This window comes from Oryzias latipes, chromosome 16 (genome assembly GCF_053564925.1).
Source record: "Oryzias latipes strain Hd-rR chromosome 16, Olatipes_Hd-rR_3.1".
NCBI lineage: Eukaryota > Metazoa > Chordata > Actinopteri > Beloniformes > Adrianichthyidae > Oryzias > Oryzias latipes.
The window spans coordinates 5697339-5719437 of record NC_136252.1 but is presented as its reverse complement, the minus strand read 5'-3'; the positions used below and the strand labels follow the sequence as shown (position 1 = coordinate 5719437).

At 42.0% G+C, this 22099-nt stretch overlaps 1 protein-coding gene across 1 annotated transcript in view; it reads left to right on the top strand.

Moving 5' to 3' along the window:
• ibtk (inhibitor of Bruton agammaglobulinemia tyrosine kinase) overlaps positions 1-17990 on the top strand; it is a 31131-nt gene extending 13141 nt beyond the window's left edge. Inside the window, exons 8-29 of the mRNA XM_011484859.4 lie at positions 21-201; positions 311-434; positions 2311-2488; positions 2768-2921; positions 5477-5861; positions 6040-6296; positions 6379-6465; positions 6551-6633; positions 8251-8288; positions 8381-8477; positions 8556-8657; positions 9545-9662; positions 10199-10259; positions 11231-11358; positions 11643-11755; positions 11832-11977; positions 12133-12236; positions 13843-13941; positions 14118-14246; positions 14357-14557; positions 16831-16963; positions 17211-17990. Of these exons, the coding sequence (XP_011483161.1) occupies positions 21-201; positions 311-434; positions 2311-2488; positions 2768-2921; positions 5477-5861; positions 6040-6296; positions 6379-6465; positions 6551-6633; positions 8251-8288; positions 8381-8477; positions 8556-8657; positions 9545-9662; positions 10199-10259; positions 11231-11358; positions 11643-11755; positions 11832-11977; positions 12133-12236; positions 13843-13941; positions 14118-14246; positions 14357-14557; positions 16831-16963; positions 17211-17336 (3044 nt within the window). The 3' untranslated portion in view covers positions 17337-17990. The remainder of the gene's footprint in view (positions 1-20; positions 202-310; positions 435-2310; positions 2489-2767; positions 2922-5476; positions 5862-6039; positions 6297-6378; positions 6466-6550; positions 6634-8250; positions 8289-8380; positions 8478-8555; positions 8658-9544; positions 9663-10198; positions 10260-11230; positions 11359-11642; positions 11756-11831; positions 11978-12132; positions 12237-13842; positions 13942-14117; positions 14247-14356; positions 14558-16830; positions 16964-17210) is intronic.
• Positions 17991-22099: the final 4109 nt, after the last annotated feature.

Here is a 22099-nt window from a genome sequence, read left to right as displayed (position 1 = left end):
GGTGTATCTACATTTTTTAGGATACTTGCTTGATCCGAACGGGGAAAAGTGTGTGACAACCCCCAGGCAGGTGTCCGCCCTCCACCACAAGGAAGTTGGCATAGCCATGGCCGCAGCAAGTGATGGAGCAACAGTGGTCGTGACCCAGAGGGGGGATGTTTATCTGCTAGCTGACTACCAGTGCAAGAAAATGGCTTCAAAGTTAGTTAAATCAAATATGTCATCACCCTCATTGTTTTAACCTTGAAGTTTAATTGAAATATTCTCTTCAAAATGAGAGGTTTAGATCAGACTTTTTTTTTCCCCCCAGGCAGATTAACATCAAAAAGGTCCTAGTCAGTGGTGGCAGTCTGGACCACCGAGTAGCGCCACAGGTTTTGAAAGAGGGAGGAGCTGAAAAGGTGTCCATCTTGGCATTAAACGAAGCGGGCAGGGTGAGTGAACCGTCAGAGGGCAGTCATCGATTCTCATTGTACCTCTGAGGTTAGCAAACGTTTAAAGGAATTTTAGAAAGGATTTTTAAGTGATTTTCTATAAGGAGGATCCTGTTTTGAATGGGAGTAGAGGTAGAACATTTAACCAGGCAATTAATGAATTGACCAAAAATGTTTTTCCACAAATAAATATTAATTTGTTGGTTTTGAACAAAGTTTTTAAGGAAAGTTTTTGCAGACGGAGCAATGATGTTCCTATAAAAATAGTCACAATTTGTCAAATAAATAACCACACAGTTAATAAAGTCCAACTCTGATTATATTTTGATCTATTTTCAAAGTGTTCCCATAGGTCTTTGAATAATAATTATGCTATTTTTAGCCAAAACATAAAAAACCTGTGTCCTTTTTCTAGGGCATAGTTTCTGCAGAGCAGCACCAGTTCAGTAGAGAAATGCCTCTGAGTTGTTAGTGAGACTCCTGCCATGAGTAACCCCGCCCCCACTTCCTATCGCCCATCTGTTTACATGCTCCCCTGATAATTTACAGCCCCTCACACCCCGCACCCAACATTATTGGTGCAACAAAAATAGTGAACAAGATTGAAGCGATCCAGCCGTACAGTTCTGAGCCAGATGCCAGCTTGGATAAAAAAAATGAAAACATGTATGGATTTATTGGTCTATGTTAAGTTTCAATGCTAAGTCTATGGTACAGATGCAAACTGAGGTCCTGCGGCGCGATTTGAGCGACGGGTGCGGTGTGAAGGTCTGGTGGTAGCGCCATTTCAGTGGGGCGGTGAAATTTGGTACCCGTCTGAACCATCTGAACTGAATCGCCCAGCAGTACCCCTGGACAGTCTGTGGCAGGGCCGATGGCTGTGGGGCAATCCAGGGAGGCGAGGTGGCGGCCAGACGGAGATCCGCTGCAGGATGGGAAGCTAGGCTGCTCTGGTCTCCTGAACTTTATAATATTTTTCCTATTTTCATCGAGGCAATAATAAAAATGGTCCCCTGATTCTATTCTTGTTTTTATTTTTACTCTCTCTGGTTGATGCAGTATAGCAAGTGTTTAAACTTGGTCAGAGAGAAAACACAAATGCAGAGGACATATTTGGGACTTTAACTTTAAGTTTCCTTTTGAATAATTGCGGCCAACAACAAAATCCAGTCTTGGACGCACTGAGTGCTGCGTGCAGGGAATGCAGCAATCTGCCATCCTCACTTCTGTGCACGCTGGGCGCAGCAGATCAGGGAGCTTGTATTATGCACAGTTGCTCCTGGGTTGTTGTGACATCACAACGGCTCATTAATTCAAACCGAGCGTCTTTGTGACAGTTTGAATGACAGATATTTTAAAGGAGAAATACTCAGAAATGCAAAGATGAAATGATTTTTTTTATTACATTTGTTCTGTTGCATTAGAAAAATGCAACACGTACATGTCAAAAACTCAAAAAACATGATTTTCATCGGAGGGAGACTTTGAGGTTCAGGCACATCTTAACTTGAGCAGATATTTGTTGCACTTTACTTGAAAAACGACAAATCATAACTTCTCAAATTTAAAAGAAATTACAAAGAGACTAGAAGAAATGACCTGGAGTATTTTCTTCAGCAACTAAACATTGAAAGGGAAAATAAATATTTTAACTTTTTAGTATAAAAGACATTAATATAAAAATAAACATAAAAATAGATAAATATGTATAATTTTATCAAACATCTTCCTGTCCTACAGACTAAATCAGATGTGTTATCTAATGCTATAAAGGAGACCCCTATACTGAGCAAAAACAGTCCTGCCCGTTTGCTAGAATATAGGAGACGATGGTGACTAAGACTTGTGTAACCTGAATTCCTCTGGTCTCGCTCAGGTGTTTTGCTGGCGCTCCTCGGGCAGCTCTGTGAGACAGTGCAGGTGGGCGTATCCACGTCAGGTTTTCATGTCGGATATTGCTCTCAGCAAAACCGGCATGATGTTTGTGACTCCTGATGGAGAAGGCTTCAGTGGCATGTGGGCTGGAGAACATAAGAAGTACGGAGAAAAGAAAGGTGAGAAACATCCGACTTGCTTGCATAACTGATGCTATAAGTCCTGAGTTATGACCTGTGTTGAGGTATTTGTGCATCAGAAAACCTATTTGTGTTTGTAAAACACAAATAGGTTTGTTTTTGCATGTTTTGGTGTTTTAATGAATACAAATTGAAATTATTTTAGGCTAAAGCTCATCAACAGGGAAACCAAGCAAATATAAAGACATCTTGATGTATTTTAAGTGTTTCCTTTTAACCAACTCTGACTTTTAAAAAAACCCTTGTTGTTGGTTTTAGAGGTCACTGTGGACGTCTGTGGTCATTCAGACTCTGGCTCACCTTACGAACGAATCCGTCTGGAGAAACTACCTTTTGTCCACAGAGCTGTCGGCATCACCATGGATTCAAAAGGCAGAAACTTTGGAGTGCTACAGGCCGACCCCAAAACCAGGTAGATGTAGTAGCATTAAACATACAACAGTCTATACACTTGTCTGTGTGTCTTCTGAATTAACTACTTTGAATTTGTTGTAGAAAAACCACATGAATCTGGAGTGTCTGTCCCATCCAACATTCAGCTTTAAGCTTTCACCTCTGTTCATTTGCAGTGGTCTCTCGTTTGTCATGGGACGTATTCTCCAAAAGTAACCTGCAGTAGGCGAAATCTGCAAAGTAGTTCGATTTTTTTTTTTTTTTCAGTAGTTGGATATTTTAAGTGATGCTGAGGTGTAGCGGCCAACATCTATTTGGAGGTTTGCAGGTCCGGTTCCCGCCCTGCCCACTTATGGGTCAAAGTGTCCTTGGGCAAGACACTGAACCTCACATTGCTCCCGGTGGTTAGAGGTCATTGCTGGAGTTGCCATCAGTGTGTGAATGTGTGTGTGCATAGGTGAATGGTATTGTGACGGTAACACCATTTACTATTTCATACCCCTCAATACACTTTTAAGACACTTTTCTCAGACAGATATAAACATCTTCACACTTTTAAAGTCCAGTATTATGGAATGAAGGTCCTGCAACAGACTGGCAACCTGCTCAGAGTGCGGCCCGCCGTCACCCAACAGTAGCTGGGTCGGCTCCAGCAAGTCCTGAAGATGAGTGTAGGGAATAAAACCAAAGATCAAACAAAGATTCATGTATATTTATTGAGCTGCACCCACTCTGTACTTTACAAGAGACAAAGTACAGGGGAGATTGATTGACAATGGTTTAGACCAGGGGTCGGCAACCCATGGCTCCGGAGCCACATGTGACTCTTTCATCCTTCTGTTGTGGCTCCCTGTGACTTTGGAGAATAATGAGTATTTTATATTAATTAAATTTTATTTTAGTTTGTTCATTTTTCATGCCATTTCAAAGGCGCTGCTGGCTCCGCACGAAGCGAGTGCCACCTAAAAAACAGCTTCATAATGAGCTCGTATTTATCGGGCGAGACCTGCAGAGCTGATAGCAGGAGGACACACGCGAGGCGGCTTCAATAAACACTCCGATCTTTTGCCGGGAACTTGACGTGCTGCGGGGCAGAGACTGATGACAGACTGAGAGTTCGCGCCAGCGTTGCCAGCTAGAGTCACAGTTTTCCAGCCCAAAAGTCCTCTGAAAACCGCCAGACCCAGCCAAAAACCGCCCAAAACAGCTTTTGTTGATGTTTTTTTTCATACTGGACTGATTTAGCAAAATAAAAGATTTTTCTAGATAAAAGATAGTTCAGACTAATAATAAAATGTGTACAATATTGAATATTTCTTCAGCGGACCGCCTTCTTCCATTCATTTGCTCAACCCGCTCTATCCCCGCTATAACCTGCGTCCGGCTCTTTCATCCTTGTGCGGCGCTGGAGCGCCCCGACTATCGCGTCAACCTATGATGACTGTATTTTGCGCTCTCTGTGGGACACACTGAGGAGCGCGGGGGAAACAACTCTCAGCTGCAGAGGATATGAACAGGTGAACAGGTAGAGAGGAAAAGCAGGTAGAGAGGCGGAGGAGGGGCTTTGGCTTCAAACTCTGTCAGAGAGATGCAAACACGGGCGTCAGATTCAGACGCAGCTTTCCCTGCAGGAGTTGAAGCAGAGACTTTCTCGGATGATTTTATGAACTTAAACATGGAAACATTATTGCCAAGTAGAACTCTTCAAAATAATAAACCTGATCTCTCCACGTTCTCAGTGTCTACCATGCATTGATAAACACATCGCTCCATGCAGCGATCAGACCAGAACCAGTAACTCCTCCCACATGCGGCCGCAGCATCATCTTTTAAAAAACATAATGTGCATTTGCAGCGACGTATGCTTCAGACGATGTCCGATTGGCCAATCTACATGTCAATCAAGTCCCTTACTTCTCAGTGAGGACTTTGGTGGATTTTAAAGAAGTACTTTTTTTTTTAAAATCTTTTCTGGCCCGCGATCTACACTTATATCATTGAAGATCAACCGGTCGATCGCGATCGACATAATGGGCACCTTTGAATAATATATACATGCATAATATATATAATGATGTCAAAACGGGTTTTGGCTCCAGGTGCTTTCTTTTTTATTAGGGGCGGTCCCAAATGGCTCTTTGAGTAAAAAAGGTTGCCGACCCCTGGTCTACAGCCAATCAGGATGTGGAACAGGATGTGGCTGGAAAAAAATAAAATAAAAATAAAGTGGTCAAACTGCATTAACAAAAATCTGCTACACCGTGAGGCTGTGAAAAATAACCCGCATTATAGCGAGGGAATACAGTATACAGAGATTCTAAAAAATCTGTAAATGATCCAAATCCAAAGCAGTTCAGGATAAAAAAAGTTATCCTCATGCCTGATGAGCCTAAACTGTTTTTGTTTTTAGTGTTGTTTTTGTGCAAACGCTTTTAGCATCTAAATACAACTTTTTTGTCTGCAAGCAGTCTGCTTATAGCTTACATTGTTAATTGCATGTGATTGGGAATTTTTCTTTGTTTAACCTGAAATCGATCTAATAAATGTTTTATCTTTGTTTTTCCTAACTTCCAGCCTTTTCGAGGTTCCCAGCATCTCTCCATCCACCTTCTCCCAACACTTCCAGAGCCTTCTGGAGGAGGCAGATGAAACTGACAACATCCACGACGTGACTCTGCAAGCTGGCAATCGCACCTTCTCGGCTCACAAGTACATCCTGTCCATGAGATCAGACTTCTTCAGGAAGCTGTTTATGACTGATCACCGCGGAAATGAAGAGGAGCTCGATAAAGAAGTCAGAAGGAGCGAAGATGCAGTGGGCTGTGATTTGCTCATTTTGGAAAAAATCCCCGCAGACATGCTGGAATACGCGCTGCGCTTCATGTACACAGACTCCTGTGAGCTGCTGGTGCACGGGGCTCGGCCCAGAGCCTCAGGAGTCCCGACTGCACAAAACCAGGTTGCTTATTTTTCACATAAAATATCAAACGTCTTTAATATTCTACTTGTAAACACATACGAAATGAAATTCAGAGGGACTAAATGCTGTGATAACCATGTGTGACTGAGCTTGCATTACCCTGGAAGACCTGTCACCTCTGACTCATCATTGATTGCGACTGTGTGTGCTTGGCTAGGATTCAGAGCAGGGGAGGCTTATCAGCAGTCTGCAGGTTTTGGGTCTGAGAGATCGTTCGGCTCTTGAAGTCTATCGTTCCCTTTCCCCATCCACCAAAGAGGACAACAACAAGGCCAAGAACAAGGGCCTCAAGGTGGGCAAAAAGGCCAAAGGAGGCAAAGGGGACAAGACTGGAGCCAATGAGGGCGGGGCTAACCCTGTCAAAAGCTTACAGGCTGTTGCTAAAAAGCTGGGCCTGGGGAGCCTGTCAGCACGGTAAGAGGCTGTCTTTTCTGCTCCTAGCATGCTGCAGAAAGAACTGATGGTTCCTTTCTAACATCTTTTTCGGTTCCTGCAGACTGGATGGCGTCAGGTATGAAAATGGAAGGATTTCTGTTGTGCAGAAGAAGAGCGGCAGTAAACCTAAATTCTACCAGAAAAAAGGGTGTGTTGATGAATTATTAGTGGTTTTTGGTTCGTTTTTATCTTAAGACATCTGTTGACATAATTTTGTGTGTCTCTGTTTGCAGCTCTTATCTGTGTGATGTCACTCTGAAATCTGAAGATGGGAAGGAGTTTCCATGTCACAAATCTGTTCTCTGTGCACGACTTGGTAGAATCCATAAGAAAGCCTTTTTTATTCATATCATAAATGTGACAATTATTTCAGTTTTCTTCTAACATAGTTACATCACTAAAATATTACCGTATATATTTTTGACCAAATGAGTAGATTTTTATTTGTATTTTCTGGCATACAGTACAGACCAAAAGTTTAGACAAATCTTCTCATTCAAAGAGTTTTCTTTGTTTTCATTGTAGATTCACACTAAAGGCATCAAAACTATGAATTAACACATGTGGAATTATATACATAAAGTATGAAACAACTGAAATTATGTCATATTGTAGGTTCTTCATAGTAGCCACCATTTGCTTTGATTACTGCTTTGCACACTCTTGGCATTCTCTTCAAGTCACCTGAAATGGTCTCCACCAGTCTTAAAGGAGTTCCCAGAGATGCTTAGCACTTGTTGGCCCTTTTGCCTTCACTCTGCGGTCCAGCTCACCCCAAACCATCTCCATTGGGTTCAGGTCCGGTGACTGTGGAGGCCAGGTCATCTGGCGCAGCCCCCCATCACTCTCCTTCTTGGTCAAATAGCTCTTACACAGCCTGGAGGTCTGTTTGGGGTCATTGTCCTGTTGAAAAATAAATGATGGTCCAGCAAAATGGTGTGGTAGCCATGCTGGTTCAGTACGCCTTCAATTTGGAATAAATCCCCAACAGTGTCACCAGCAAAGCACCCCCACACCATCACACCTCCTCCTCCATGCTTCACGGTGGGAACCAGGCATGTAGAGTCCATCCGTTCACCTTTTCTGCATCACACAAAGACACGGTGGTTGGAACTAAAAATCTCTAATTTGGACTCATCAGACCAAAGCACAGATTTCCACTGGTCTCATGTCCATTCCTTGTGTTCTTTAGCCCAAACAAGTCTCTTCTGCTTGTTGCCTTTCTTTAGCAGTGGTTTCCTAGCAGATATTCTACCATGCAGGCCTGATTCACACAGTCTCCTTGTAACAGTTGTTGTAGAGATGTGTCTGCTGCTAGAACTCTGTGTGCCATTGACCTGCTCTCTAATCTGAGCTGCTGTTAACCTGCCATTTCTGAGGCTGGTGACTCGGATGAACTTATCCTCTGCAGCAGAGGTGACTCTTGGTCTTCCTTTCCTGGGGCGGTCCGCATGTGAGCCAGTTTCTTTGTAGCGCTTGATGGTTTTTGTGACTGCCCTTGGACACACTTTCAAAGCTTTTCCAATTTTCGGACTGACTGACCTTCATTTCTTAAAGTAATGATGGTCACTCGTTTTTCTGTACTTAGCTGCTTTTTTCTTGCCATGATACAAATTTCAGTTGACTACCACTTGAAGCTCATCAGGAGAATGCCAAGAGTGTGCAAAGCAGTAATCAAAGCAAAAGCTACTTTGAAGAACCTACAATATGAAATATTTTCAGTTGTTTTACACTTTTTTGTTATATATATAATTCCACATGTGTTAATTCACAGTTTTGATGCCTTCATTGTGAATCTACAATTTTCATAGTCATGAAAATAATGAGAATGAGAAGGTGTGTCCAAATGTTTGGTCTGTAGTGTATTTGTTACATTTTTGAAACCATTTGAATCTTTTGAAACCGTGACGGAACGAGCTTGTGTTTTCTGCAGAATACTTCAGCAGTATGCTTGGGAGCTCATGGATCGAGGTAGGCTCATGTTTTTACCGCTGCATTCCAAGCCTGTTGCCATTGTCGGCATTTTCTGCTTCATACTCGGTTGCACCTCTGTCACCTTTCAGGCAACTTCCTGCTCAGCACTGGAAATGCCGACCACCTCTGAGATTTTGCAGGTCATTCTCGAGTACATTTACACTGACGAGTCCTCCACCATTAAAGGTAAAGTCCCATTTTGAAATTCCAGGTGATCATTTGTCATTTGGGATAGTTAAGAGTTTTTCCCGCCTTCCCCAACAGAGTGTCAGAATGTGGAGTTTGTGTGCAACGTGCTGGTGGTTGCTGACCAGCTGCTCATCACGAGGCTGAAGGAGATGTGTGAGGTTGTCATCACAGAGAACTGTATGTTGTATTCATCTTTTCCTCCTCCGACTGATACCGCTTTGCTCTTGGTGTGAATGGAATATGTCCTTTTAGTGGAGAAACTGAATGGATTTGAAGATGAAAAGCAGCAGACTGAATATATTCACAAGCTTTTAAAGAACCACACCAATGAAAATCGTGTTTTTGGTGGGTTTTTTCCATATTTTTTCTTTTTTTCTCATGATGGAGGACATATTTAAAGGATTTAAGATCAAACTTGCTTTTCTGAGTATTTCTTTATTTGAATCGTTGCAGATGAAAAATAAGTTGCTTGAAAAATCTCCCAGTTGTGACGTAGAAACTGAAACGGACGGGCCAGAGGCTCCTATTCTGATGCATCTACTTGCAGACAAATAGTTCCATGTACATCTTTATTTTCCCCATCTGACCTTGAGTCTGGATGAAAACTGTCTGGCTGGATAGCTCCTATATTGCTCGCCATTTTTTTTCCACTGTTAATGTTAGCTTGGGGTTGTTAGGGGCTGTAAGCTAGCAGGACATTGTGTTAACAAAGGCATGCTGTGAAATCAGCGGAGGTTCCTGAGCCAACAGTCTTGTCCACAATTCAGTGGCGATTTTCTAATGGACTGCTGCCGCTCTGCAGAAACTTTGTCTTAAAAAGTGACAGGTATTTTGATTGTGCCTAAAAATAACAGAATCCTAATTAAAATACAACTGGGAACACTTTAAAAAATAGCTCAAAATACGATTGGAGTGGGACTTTAAATGCAAACAGATTTAATCTTCTTACTAAATCTCTCACGGGTGACATGAGCATCGTTTGTAAAACCAATCTGTGTGAAAGTAAAGAGAGAATCCCTGATTCCCTTTGACATGTGTCTATGTTTTTTTATTTCTTTTTCCAGTGACCTTAAAGAATGCTGCAGAGCTGCTGGAGTTTGCCACCATGTACAACGCAGAGCAGCTCAAACTATCCTGTCTCCAGTTCATCGCTCTCAACATGGCTGCTCTGCTGGAGTCAAAGTGAGAACCAGACGGCATTTCATCGACAGGAAGGCCAGCCCAGCTGCAGCGTGTGTGAATGGAGTCTGATGGGAATGAATCGGCAGAGTCCAGCGCAGGAAGCATTTTACTTTAGCTGCTTCCCACTTTAGACCACTTCCATCTTAAGTTATAAACAAAGCAGCTCAGAAAGGAGCTTCAGGTTTTCTGAACGACTGTGAGACTGGAAGCAGGAGAAGTTTGGTGTGAGATGCAAAGCTGCAGGAGGCAGAGTTTAGCTGCACTTTGCTTTTTCTTTTACTTCTGTTATCGGCTTTTAAGCAAAATTTACTGAACTGAAAAACTTTATTTAGCAATAATAGAAAGAGAAACTTTATTATCTATAAGACTGTAAATGCATAACTAGTTGATAAACAAACTTGATTCTCTCTTCTTAATGATAAAATGGGAACAGCAATGTTCCTTAACGAAAAGCCCCAAATCACCTAAACTCTTTCAAAATCGAATATGTTTAAAATCTGGATTCTTCTCTATTTTTTCTTTTCTTTATCATTTAGAGCTCTGGATGTTCTCAGTGACGAGGTCCTAGTGGAGCTTTCTGCAGCCTACAGGAGGCTGGTGAGTCATATCTGAATAATAATGACATAATCGGAATACGCGACCCGCGTTTGATGTCAACAGACAATTGATTTTTAATGAAGCTTGCGGAGGGAGGGGGGAATCCGCGGCACACACCTGTGCAGAACCGGGGCTGGTGATCCGTACGGATCAGCCACGCACCCCTAGTAGCTTCCCGTGGGATCCGGTGTCAGAGCGCTTAAGGAGTGAATAAAATAACAAGGCTCAGAGATGTGAGTCAGTTCAGCATCAGCTGCATTTCACTGCAACTCCCATGATGCATTGGGTTCACGTGACAGCATCTCTTACTGCGCTGCTGTGAAAGCCAGCATCTGTTCTAACAGTCTGCAAATCTTGATGAAAGCAGGAAAATAGTCCAGTTCTCCTTCAAGGTTTGTGGTTGAAAACAAAGGAGTTAAAATCAGAGATTCCAGTGTTTTTGGCCCAAGTCATCTTTATAAAAGAAAGAACTGCTTTCTAATATCGTCTGTCTTGAAGAACAAATTCACTTTCAGACTTTATTCACCTTTGAAAAACCTGAATTTAAGTTTAAATATAAGAAAAAAAATAAAGTGAAGTGTTCAACGGACACATTTAAACTAAACTGAAACAATTGAGTCATCCCAAAATTTAAACGTAACTAACTAAATTTTGACAAATTTAGTTAAGTCGTTATTGGAAACCATTGGAACCTTTAGGAAAAACAGCTGCAACTTCAGATCTTTTTGTGCTTTAATTATTACAAAAAATGCACGCGAGGTCATGCAGAGACCGGACATCAATAGTGACTATTGATTATTCACCTTTTTTGTTGCTGGTGTGCCGCAGGATTTTTGTCAGGGAAAAAGTGTGCCTTGGCTCAAAAAAAGGTGGAGAAACACCGGTGTAGAGGATGAAACTCCCACCCAGATGCTTTCAAAACTTTCAAGTGCTGTGGATTCAGTTTCCCAGAGTTGTGGTTCTGGTTCTAGATCCCAGCGATGCAGAAGCGAGTCATCACTCCCTATCCTGATGCTCCAGACCTCAGCCTGTATGAGGAGGAGGATTTGGACTCTGCCTTCGGTACCAAGCCGGAGACAGAATTGGATCTGTCATGCAGGTACGACCTATTTTCTACAAAGCTGAAAAGGATTTATTTCTTTATGGATGTGGAAGATTCTCCACTTAAACAGCAGAGTAAAATACTGGAGACGTCTCTGCTTACAACCTGGAAAACACAAAGCACTAATGAATGAACTGCAGAATCTCTATTTTAGGGGGATGCTGTTGTAGTGGCTGGTTTCAGGAAACAAAGCAGATGCATCAGACTGTTGATAAATGTGTTGTGATAAAACCTGCAAAGGGAAATCGGTACCAATGTATGTTTTGTCTCCTCGTTTTCAGGGAAATCGTGTTAAAAAAGGCCAAAATAAAAGCCAAAAAGAAACCAAGGCGGCGCTCTGACAGTTCAGGAGGTTACACCCTTTCTGATATCATCCACAGCCCTCCTGCTGCGGGTAAAGTCCCACACAGGGAAGCTAGTAGGTAAATAAAAGCTCACAACTTGACGGTCGTGCTGTCCCTTTGAGGCAGTTGTGTCTCCACTCTTGGTGAAGTCGGCCAAGGCCAACTCGACAGAGTCCCTGCAGGAGCTCCTGACGTCAGACTCGGACGGCAGCTGCATGGGAGCAGGCAGTCCCAGAGACATGCAGTCACCTGTCTTTGATATCCGGACGGAGGTCATTTTCACCTTTGATTTATTTTCTCTGCTCACATCTACAACAGTTGTAGGATATCACCTTAAAATTAGTAGTAATTATTTAACTAGTTGCATTGTTAAATCAACTCAGTGCTTTCCTGTCACAACTAAGACTTTCAAGACTGTATGTTGCAGGAGGAGGGGGCTCTCTCCCAGACGCCCACAACACCAACTTCCACCAACAGTTTTCAGACCCCCCCTAACTCCTGTCAACAAATCAGCATCAAGGGTTTTTTCAGGTAAAAACTTGAAAGTCGATCACACCGTGACACTGTCTCAGGTTTACTAGTAACTTTTGTCTCAGATGAATGTTTTTAACATGTTCTTGTGGTATTTTTCTTATAATGGAGGACATGTATAGCAAAAATTAAGCCTATAATTTGCATTTCTTAGTATTTCTTTACTCAAATAGTTACTAATCATAAGCAGACAAAAAAAGGCAGTTTGAAAAAGTGATCGTATAAGTAAAAAAATAGGATGGGAGGACCACAAGCTCCTTGCTCCGCTCTATTCTGATGCACCCACTTGCAGACAAATAGATCCATGCAAGTCTTTGTTTTCCTCGTCTGGCCTTTTTTTGGATTTAAAAACAAATCTTAAATGGTTTATTTTAAGCAATCAAAGCAAGAACAACGCACAAAACAATATAATCAGCAGTTATAAATTCATACAAAGACGTATCAACTTGGGATAATCAGACATTAAATTAAAGATTGGTTGAAAGGAAGTGGAAGGAAGCAACACTAGCTGGAGCTGGAATCTGACTCAAGACCGACTGACAGCTCAAAAACTGCTCTCCATTTTTGTTGCACCGCTTATGTTAAGTTGGGTGTGTAAAAGGCTGTAAGCTAGCAGAAAAGCATGTAAAAAATGATTGGAGTGGGTATCTGATGTGGCACAGCATTGCCTTCACCTTACACTTTCTAACACTTTTATTCTAGATCAGGGGTGTCAAACTGATTTTCACTGAGGGCCACATCAGCATAGTGGCTGTCCTCAGAGGGTCAGATATAACTTATACATGTAAGAAAATGTAATGAAAAATAAATGTAACTACTCCTTAATGTTAGAACTCATTTATTTATTTATTATAACTTTTTAAAGTGACTGACTTTTGCATAGAAAACATATGTTTGCTTGTTATTCTAGCAGAAAACCTTTTACATTTTGTCTGCTTATTAAAACCTACGTAACTCCATTAATGAAGGATCAACCTGTCCAAGTGAATAAAGAAAAACAACATAAAACTGCAGTGGCGCAGTGGTTAGCACTTGCCTCAAGAAAACGCTGGTTCAAGTCCCAGCTGGGGGACCTGAAACAGCTGGGGTACCGTGTGCATGCGTGGGTTTTCTCCAGGGACTCCGGCTTCCTGCGGAGTGTGTGTGTGTGGACACTCTACCCTGCGACAGACTGGTGACCTGTGCAGGGTGCCCCCTGCCTACGCCCACAAGGGGCCGGGATGGACCCCGGAAGGGAATAAACGGAAGAAGATTAATGAATATAAAACTGAGCTAGAAAGAACATGTAATATAGTGTTACATTTTACAAAAAAAGGCTTCACACAGCCTTTCATCCAACTGATGGTTTGATGACAACAATTCCCCTGCAAACACACATAAGACCTGCAAACATTGAACAATTACAACTGCAGCTACACATAGATAACATGTAATCAACTAAAGAAACATTTTATTTTAAGCTTTTATGCTCTCGTGAGCCACATAAAATAAAATGGAGGGCCACATTTGGCCCCCGGGCCATGAGTCTGACACGTGTTCTAAGATGTAGGAGGTTTCTCCTGGTATGAACTGTAGAACTTAGAGCAGATGTTTTTGTGGTCCACAGTTCTGCCAACAGTCCTCCAGTCCTGGACCTGAGGACCATCATGCATATGGAGGCCAACTCTCTGCCGACTCGCTGTGCGATTCCTAAAAACTCTGGAAGGTAAGACATAAAGCAAAGTCCTGATGTGCTGAATGTCACACTGGTTCTGGTCAGAAGGACGTGTTTACTGTTCCTTTAAAAACAATGTAGGTCGTCAGTCTTAATGCCTTTTGAATCTGTTGTCAAAGATGAAGTGAATGTGTGTGATGGAGACCAACCTGTTTTTCTGCCTGCAGCAAGCCCTCTCCAGTTTCCTCTAAGCTGTCTCAGAAACAGAGGAAGATGTTGGCCATGGTCAGCAAGGAGGCTGGTGGGGAGTCTGCCGCCCCCACAGCCACTCCACCCAAAAGCAGTGGGAAAGCCTGGTGAGTGGGTGTCAGGATCCCACCAGACTTGTTCTTCACAAAGGCTTCATTCCTTAAGCATCACTCTGTTTCTATGAGGAGCACAAACATGCGCCTTTACTCTTTCACAGGGCCAGAGCCGTCCAGTCTCCTCCCTCCTCTTGCTCATTTCGCGCTCTGCTGGAGGAGGAAGAGAGCAATTCAGTCAGAGCTGAAGAAATGAGATCACAAAGGGCCCAGAGCGCCCTGGGATCCCCAGTCAGTGCAACTCCAGCCAGCAAGAGAGTCACGTTCAAATGTGCTGAAAACAACGAGCCAGAGAGACCCACAGGGTGAGACATTCCCCACAGAGCCCTGCTGGCTGAATACGAGTTTCATTTCTCCTACAGAACAGAATGGAATCAGATACATAAACCACAGTTACAGACGATTTTGTTTCTTACTGTTTGAAATGAAAAACTTAATCATCGTAAAATCCTTCCTTTTAAGCTGCTCCCAGTGATTTGTTCTGAAGCTGGAATGAGACTTTTCTCGCTTAAGTTCCTCTGAAATCCACTTGGAGGCGCTGTTGCGTCATCCAACTGAACTGTCATCAGCTGCGACAGTCCCTGAAGCACCTTTCTATTCCCTTTTGGTGTCTGGGGATTTCTAACATAATCCTCCATTTGTAGCGGTACAGATGAGCAAATGTTCTGCATCAAGACATTTGTGCCTTTTTCAACATGAAGTCTATTTCTGCTGTGGAGGAAATGCAAACTCATTCAGGTTGTGTCCAAATTCCTTCTCTACTCACTACATAGTGCACTATATAGAGCGTTTGCCATTTTGTAGTGCCGTCCCAATCTCCAATTCTAAAATCGAGGGCCCTAGAAATTTCCCAGAAGTCTCTGCGAAAAACCAGTGTGGATCGATGCTCACTAGATCGGCGAATACAGACCATAATGCATTGAGTCTGAACAATTTTTACCAAAATAATGTATTTAAATGTCATTTTTTAATAAACCATTAACATCTTTATCTTCAGCAGACAGTGGACTCTTAAATAATTGTTGCCAAATGCTCATATTAATTAGATTTTAACTTTGTGAAATCAATGACGTCATATCCACCGTTTAAAGAAAAAAAGGTAGTGAGCGTTGTGTCTGAATTACTTTTAAATCCGGGCACTTCATAGTTTTTCAGTAGTTAGGAGTTAGGGTGGGAATTCGAACACGGCCTCAGATATGATGAGAATCTGCTTATTTGTGAGTCTTTCTCTATAAAAGGCACCGTTACCGTGTGATGTGGTGACTCTCTGAATAGAACTATGGGGCGGGAAGCGCAGAGGTCCATGGTACTCCGAACTGCCCTGAAAGACCCAGCTGGGTTGACCTGAGCGCAGAGACCAGGGCAGCCTGACCTTCACAGCATTCTCTGACAGCTGCACACACTCAACACACAGTACGCCGGGCTTTGCTGCTCTTATGCAGGACATGGTGGTAGCACGGCTCCTTCTGACACATTTCATGTCTTTGAGGAGAGCACAGCTCTTTTATCCAGTGTCTTCTGTGCATCCATGCTTTATGCTGTAACCTCCGTGAACAGCTGGGCCCTGGAGTGAAGCCAGTGATGTTAATCAGAATTGATAAGGCCAGTCCTCTGTCACAAAGGATCAGAGCAGAGAGCAGGTTTTCCTTGTGTTTGGGCGAGCAGACACAGAGATGAGGCAGACCGGTACGTTCTCATACAAGTTCTGATGATCTGCTTCACTCCACAATCTTTGGTTTGGCTGAATGTTAGGCGTCCAGATGCTTTCAGTTCAGACAAATCCAGTTATTCTAAGGTTCTAGTTTACCGGGACTTTCCTTTCCTCATCAAACATTAAAGGAAGATGTGTTTTCTCAATTGAGGGACAGCAGGGTTTGTTATCTGCCGCATGTGCAAATATTCCTAGTTTGACCACAAACCTGACCATGTGGGTCAGTGTCTCCGTAACCTCTGCAGGCTTGTTGGTCACGGATGTTGGCAAAGTCCGGGTCATTTTTAAAAGTTGACTTCAGGAAAACGGCACTGTCTAACCGCTGGACTTGAGTTTTCACACATTTATGAACGTTAATCCCAGAATGAGACATTTACAGTCACTTTTCATAACACTTCTTGGGATTATTTAGTTTAAGGAAACAGGATCATATCAAATCCTGCTTCATATCCTCCATCAATGCAAACGAGTCCTCTGTGGACAAAAACGCTTTCTAACCTGAATGTCTCCCAGTCCCCTGCATACTACGGAATTCACTCCTTTCGGTGCAAACGGGGGGCATTTGGGGCTTTTTAGTGATACCAAATGTAAAGGCATGGGGCTCTGGGACTTGTAGTTTTTGGTGAATTTCAAATTTTGTGACTGGACAAAGTAAGTTTCTCTGGTTGTCATGAGATGGTGATGTAAATGTGTTAATGTAGTTTTGATTCAAATCTCTTTAAATCTTAAAGCAACATTCCAGCTTCAGTTATGAAACCTCCTCTGCATTTGTCAGTGTATTGTTGAGCCTTGGTTCTCCTGCTTGGTCCTCCCTGCTTTGCCACGGATCAGTCACGTCACCCGTCGTGTGTGTTTCACCTCCTTCAGGCCCTGGGTGCTGGGGGCAGCCGGCAGCCCCCCCCTCTCCTCCCCGGTGACCTTTGCTTCCATCGTAGAGGAGGAGAAGCAGCAGGAAGCGGCGCTGATCCGCAGTAGAGAGAAGCCGCTGGCGCTCATCCAGGTAACGCACGCTGGCGCACACACAGCTTTAGTACCCAGCATTCAGCTGGAGAAAAGGCAACATCACATTTTTGAAAGTGCTGGTTAGAAGTTTTCCAGACGTCTGGCACAAACACCTTTCCCTCGCGGATGCCTGGCTGCCATTATGTGAAACGGCGCTTAACCACAGAGCTGTCAGTGTCGGACTCTTTGTCTGTCACACACCGACAAAACTCCGTATTTGCTGACTTTTATTTTCATTTTTGCAGATTGAAGAGAGAGCCATTCAGGACCTCCTGCTTCACTATCAGGCGCATGACAACCCAGACGAGCTGATCGTGGTGGAGCGGTCCTCCGCAGGGCCCATGGCGGCCCCCACCTGGCACAAACACTGAGGATGAGTCATGTGGCGGCGTAACATGCCATCAGACTGAGAGCCTCGCCTCTGGCTGTCAATTTTAACTGTTTACCACATCCAGCTTCAAGCTTTGCTTCTCTGCAGTGTCGCCTTCATTTATTTGTTTGCTAAGTTTAAGAGAGAAAAAGAGCTTCAGTCTCAGAGGGAGAAGTTTAGAGCTCCTCTTTAATTTGGATTAGTTCAATTTTTTCAGTGTTTTTTTTTCCCCTTTAAAAATGCAACTAATGTTCCTAAAATAGAGACGGATTGATGTTGTGATCCCAAAGATCTAAAACGTCAAATCTAGTTCTGAACTAAACGATTAGGACCGTTTCTGTGTGGATGCTGTCAATATTTTTTGATGAAAGTGCCAAACATTGACTGTGGCAGAGCGTCAGAGCTTTACATTGATCTCATTCATGAACGTATTGCCTCAAGTGAATAGCAGAAAGCTGATTAAAGGCTTCAATGTTCATCCGTCTTAAAGGCATGTCTGTTGGAAAAGTGAAATCCTGCAAAGTTGTGAAGAATAGTTTGAAGTTCAGGATGGATGAGGATGTCTGGAGCTGAATTTTCTCAAACTCTTTTGTGTTCAGACGTCCAGCTGTGAGGAGAAAATGGCACAAACTAATAAAATATCTCACCCCTCTCATGTCGTCTGCACCTTCATCTATTTAAAGTTCAATCTCACCAACAACTGAATGTTTGGGTTTTACTGTCATTGCACCAGAACGTTTTCTCGTCTTTGTGCTCTTCCTCTCTCACGATCGAATTAAAATCAAATCAAATTTCCCCGTCACCTCACGGATCCTCTTCCCTGCATGAACCGAGAACATTATGAAGTCTCAAGAGCGGTTAAGCACGATGACCCTGATCTGAACAGAGAGTGAGGTGATTAAGGGATTTTATTGGCTGTAATTACATGTAGAGCATTACATCGGAAGTCTTGGATAGACGGCTAATGTGGAAAATGTTAATGAGCGATTAGGGTCTATTACTGAGTGCAGAGACGACGCATTCATCAGAGAAAAGTCATGGTTTTGACATCACATCAATGTGACCTAGTGGCCGCTGTCGGATTCATGAAAAGGACTGCTCATCTTGTTTGTCCCCGGAATTAAAGTGTACTCTGGCGAGTGGCTCAGGGCCACATGAAAAGATTTGAAATGAGGCAATCATATAAAAAAGCAGTTCCACCTTTCATGTTCATCCCTTAGAAAGTGAAGACAAGCAGTTTGCTGATGGATAAACCTGAACAACCTCTGGAAGTGACCAAAAATGACTCAATGTTTTCATTCAATTCTTAAGAAAACAGGAAAAGTTGATATTTTTTACCATCAAAATTAGTTTCATTTTCTTTTTGCTTAAAGTTTTAGGCAAATGACAAATTCCTGTACTTCATTCTCTTGAGTCATCACATTTTATTTGACAGTTTCCATTCAAAGTTCTTAATATAGAGTGATAGTCAAAAGTCTCTCCTCTGTATATATAAAATCAAAGGTTTTATTATTTTAGGTCCTCTGGTCCTCGGACAGTTTCTCAGATCAGGTTCATGGTGGGAAAACGCTGCATCCTCAAAGATTTTAGTCCTGATTATTCTGGGAACAGTAACAAAGCAGCACCTAGAAGGACCAGAATGTTCTGGGAAGTTCTGTTAAATGAAATCAAATCTGTCGAATAAACAGAAGCGAGACCATTAAGAGCTTAAAAAAACAACAAAGAAAGAACTTCAGTGTTAATCCTGAAACTGACTGGAAGCCAAAGCAGATTCAGGAATTGGTGTCATGTTTGCACAGTGGAAGTGTGTGTAAACTGTCCAGACAGAGGAGCAATGCAATGTTGGCTTCTGCCAGTGATAAAGGCTTGGACTCAAATCTGAGAAAGAAAGATTGTGGAACGTCGGACGGATAGAAATGTCTCTTTTGAAATCTGAATTTAAGGTCTGAGGTCGTTTTCAACCCTGACATTTGACCTTTCTGTGCTGGGATTAAAACTAGACTTTATGATCTCTAGTTTAGCTTGAAATCATGGAGGCTGTGATGTGGCTGGAGTTTCTCTGTCCAGCTTGGACGGTGTGTTTTCCTAAGAGGCTGCACTCAAACATGGCTCAGTTTTAGCCCTGCTTTTATTCTTGCTTCAGCTGCTGCCACTGGGGTCCACTTTTAGGAAACACATCCAGATCTATCTTCCCTTAAAATCTGGTGGAGCTGTGTGTGCCGACAATCTAAAGAAGTGCTTGGCAGACATCAAATATGGGACGGAGCTTAACTTACTTTTAAAAACTCATCTTTTTTTCCCTTAAGCTTTGAGCTCCAGCGAGCAGATCTGGTGGGCCACCTTGTTAATTTTGTGAACTTTATTCTTTTGTTGTTTTCATGGTTTTATTGTTTTAATTGTTTAATTGATTTGATTCTTTTATTGTTATTGTTTCTTTAGGCAAGGCAAGTTTATTTGTATAGCACAATTCGTACACAAAGTAATTCAAGGTGCTTCACAAAACAGAAAAATGCATTAAAATCACAATACATCATAGAAATAATCAACGTAAAATTTACTTTAAAAGAAAAGAAAAAAAAATTTGAAAATTGATTTAAAAATAAAGGAAGGAAAGGAAAGAAAAGTGCAGATAGGACCTTTCAGTCATATACACGGCTAAACAGAAATGTTTTAAGTCTAGATTTGAACATGAACACAGAAGACGCCTGTCTTATGACTTCAGGGAGGCTGTGCCAGATTTTAGCTGCAGAATATTGAAACGCTGATTCCTCTTGTTTAGTTCTGACTCTGGGAATCAACAGGAGGCCGGCCCCTGAGGTCCTCAGAGTACGAGATGGTTCATATGGCACTAACATGTCAGAGATGTACTTTGGTGCTCGGCCATGGAGAGACTTGTACACAAGCAGAGCTGCTTTGAAGTCTATTCAGGGAGCCAGTTGTATCAAATTGTTTGGGGATTTTATTTATATTTGATTTTTAATGCGAAGCACTTTTATTGCCTCTGCTTTTACAAGGTCTTTACAAATAATAATTTGACTGACTGACTGACTGACTGACTGACTGAACTTGATTAAAAGAAGGACAAGTTGCAGACTGGTCTGTAATTACTAAGAGAGACTCAGGTTGGATCTGACCACGGTTTATAAGGATTCAGGAAAGTTGGGAGACAACCAATACTTCCTCCTCTCTGGAGTCATGGACTGAGAGGAAAGCTGCATTCTAAGGATTTTGACTGTGGTACAACTGGAAAGTCTTCCTCCTCTTAGACCCCGAGGACACAACGTTTGTGGAGATTCAATGTGGAGTCGTTAAACTACAGAGGAGTGTCCCACTTTATCCCCATCCATCTAAATGGTTCCTGATCCAAAGACCACAAGGGTGTTTTTGCACCATGCTCAAATATGGCTTCTTTCCTGCACGACAGTGCTTCGGTTGGCATCCTTGGAAAAAGCCCAACGTGTTCATTTGTGTGTGCAGCCATTGTTTCATTGGCTAATGAGCACACAGTTATAAGGCCCCACAAGACCACATGTATTCAATAAAGGTTTTCTGCACAGAGATTTCTTCTGTTTCTCTGGATCAGTTCATGTTCATCATGTGCTGCGGATAATAAGCTTTATAGGTCCTCCACAAATGTAAATTGGAGAATGTTTTTAATCTTTTCCAGTTTTGCATGCCTTGTATTGATTAAAAAAGCCTCTGCCCATCAGTTTTTATTTTATTTTTTTTTGTGAGAGACAGTCTCCTAAAAAATGCCTTTTATTTCTGGTTATGGAACAAAATAAACAGCAAATAAATTCTTGAACATAAATAAAATATTAAATTATAGAAAAAAAGAACAGGCAAAATAAATTTCTCTGCTGATTTAAAAAAAACTTTTTGGCCCTTGTCCCAAAAAGTTTGAGAATTGTAGCATGTCTTTCATTTGTAATGATCTAATTCCGTACAAATTTGATTTTTAAACCACTAGTTCACAATAGTCTTTCAAGAGAAAAAGCTTAAAATAAAAATCAAAATTATTATAATCCTATAAATTCCAGATTATTCCAATCTAGAGTTCTATCCTGATATATTTTTTTAACAGATTGTCTCAGATGCATGCTAAAGGATTTATATAATTAACAGTCCACGGAATTTCAGTGTAGTCCTCTTATTGGACAATCAGAAGGGGAGGATGAACGGAATGGATGATCAAGAAAAACATCCAGCAGAACCAGACTCAGTCAGTCAGTCAGACCATCTGCCATGAGGTCTGAGGGAAAAGACAGCAAAGAACCAGACAAACACAGAAAACACTGGAACATCTGTTGGAAGACTAGAAAGGTGGGTTAGTCACTGGGTCCACTGGTGACGGAGGAAGCAGAGGACCAGTCACAGGAAATATGTAATACGACTAAAGAAACGAGTTTTATCCTGCAACGGTGAGAGGAGATGAGAAAAACATCAGACGTTGGTGATTATGTCAGGGAGAAAATAGAAAACAAACCAGCACATTTCTGGAATGTTTGTTCAAACAAAGTTTAGCAAATTAAAGTAAGACAGTTATCTGTTTATAAATCTATTTTTTCAAGGCTTTATTTTAAATAAAACATGGATTCATGCAGTATAAAGGTCTTGTAGTTTTTAAACTAAACCATTTTTAAAACCATCCCAATCACGTTTTATAGAATACAATGAAAATGAATGCGGCTTTGATTTGGGGATCCAAACTAAATGGGATTAAAAGTGTCAAAAGTTTGTGGTTTTCCTTGATTTACTGTCGTT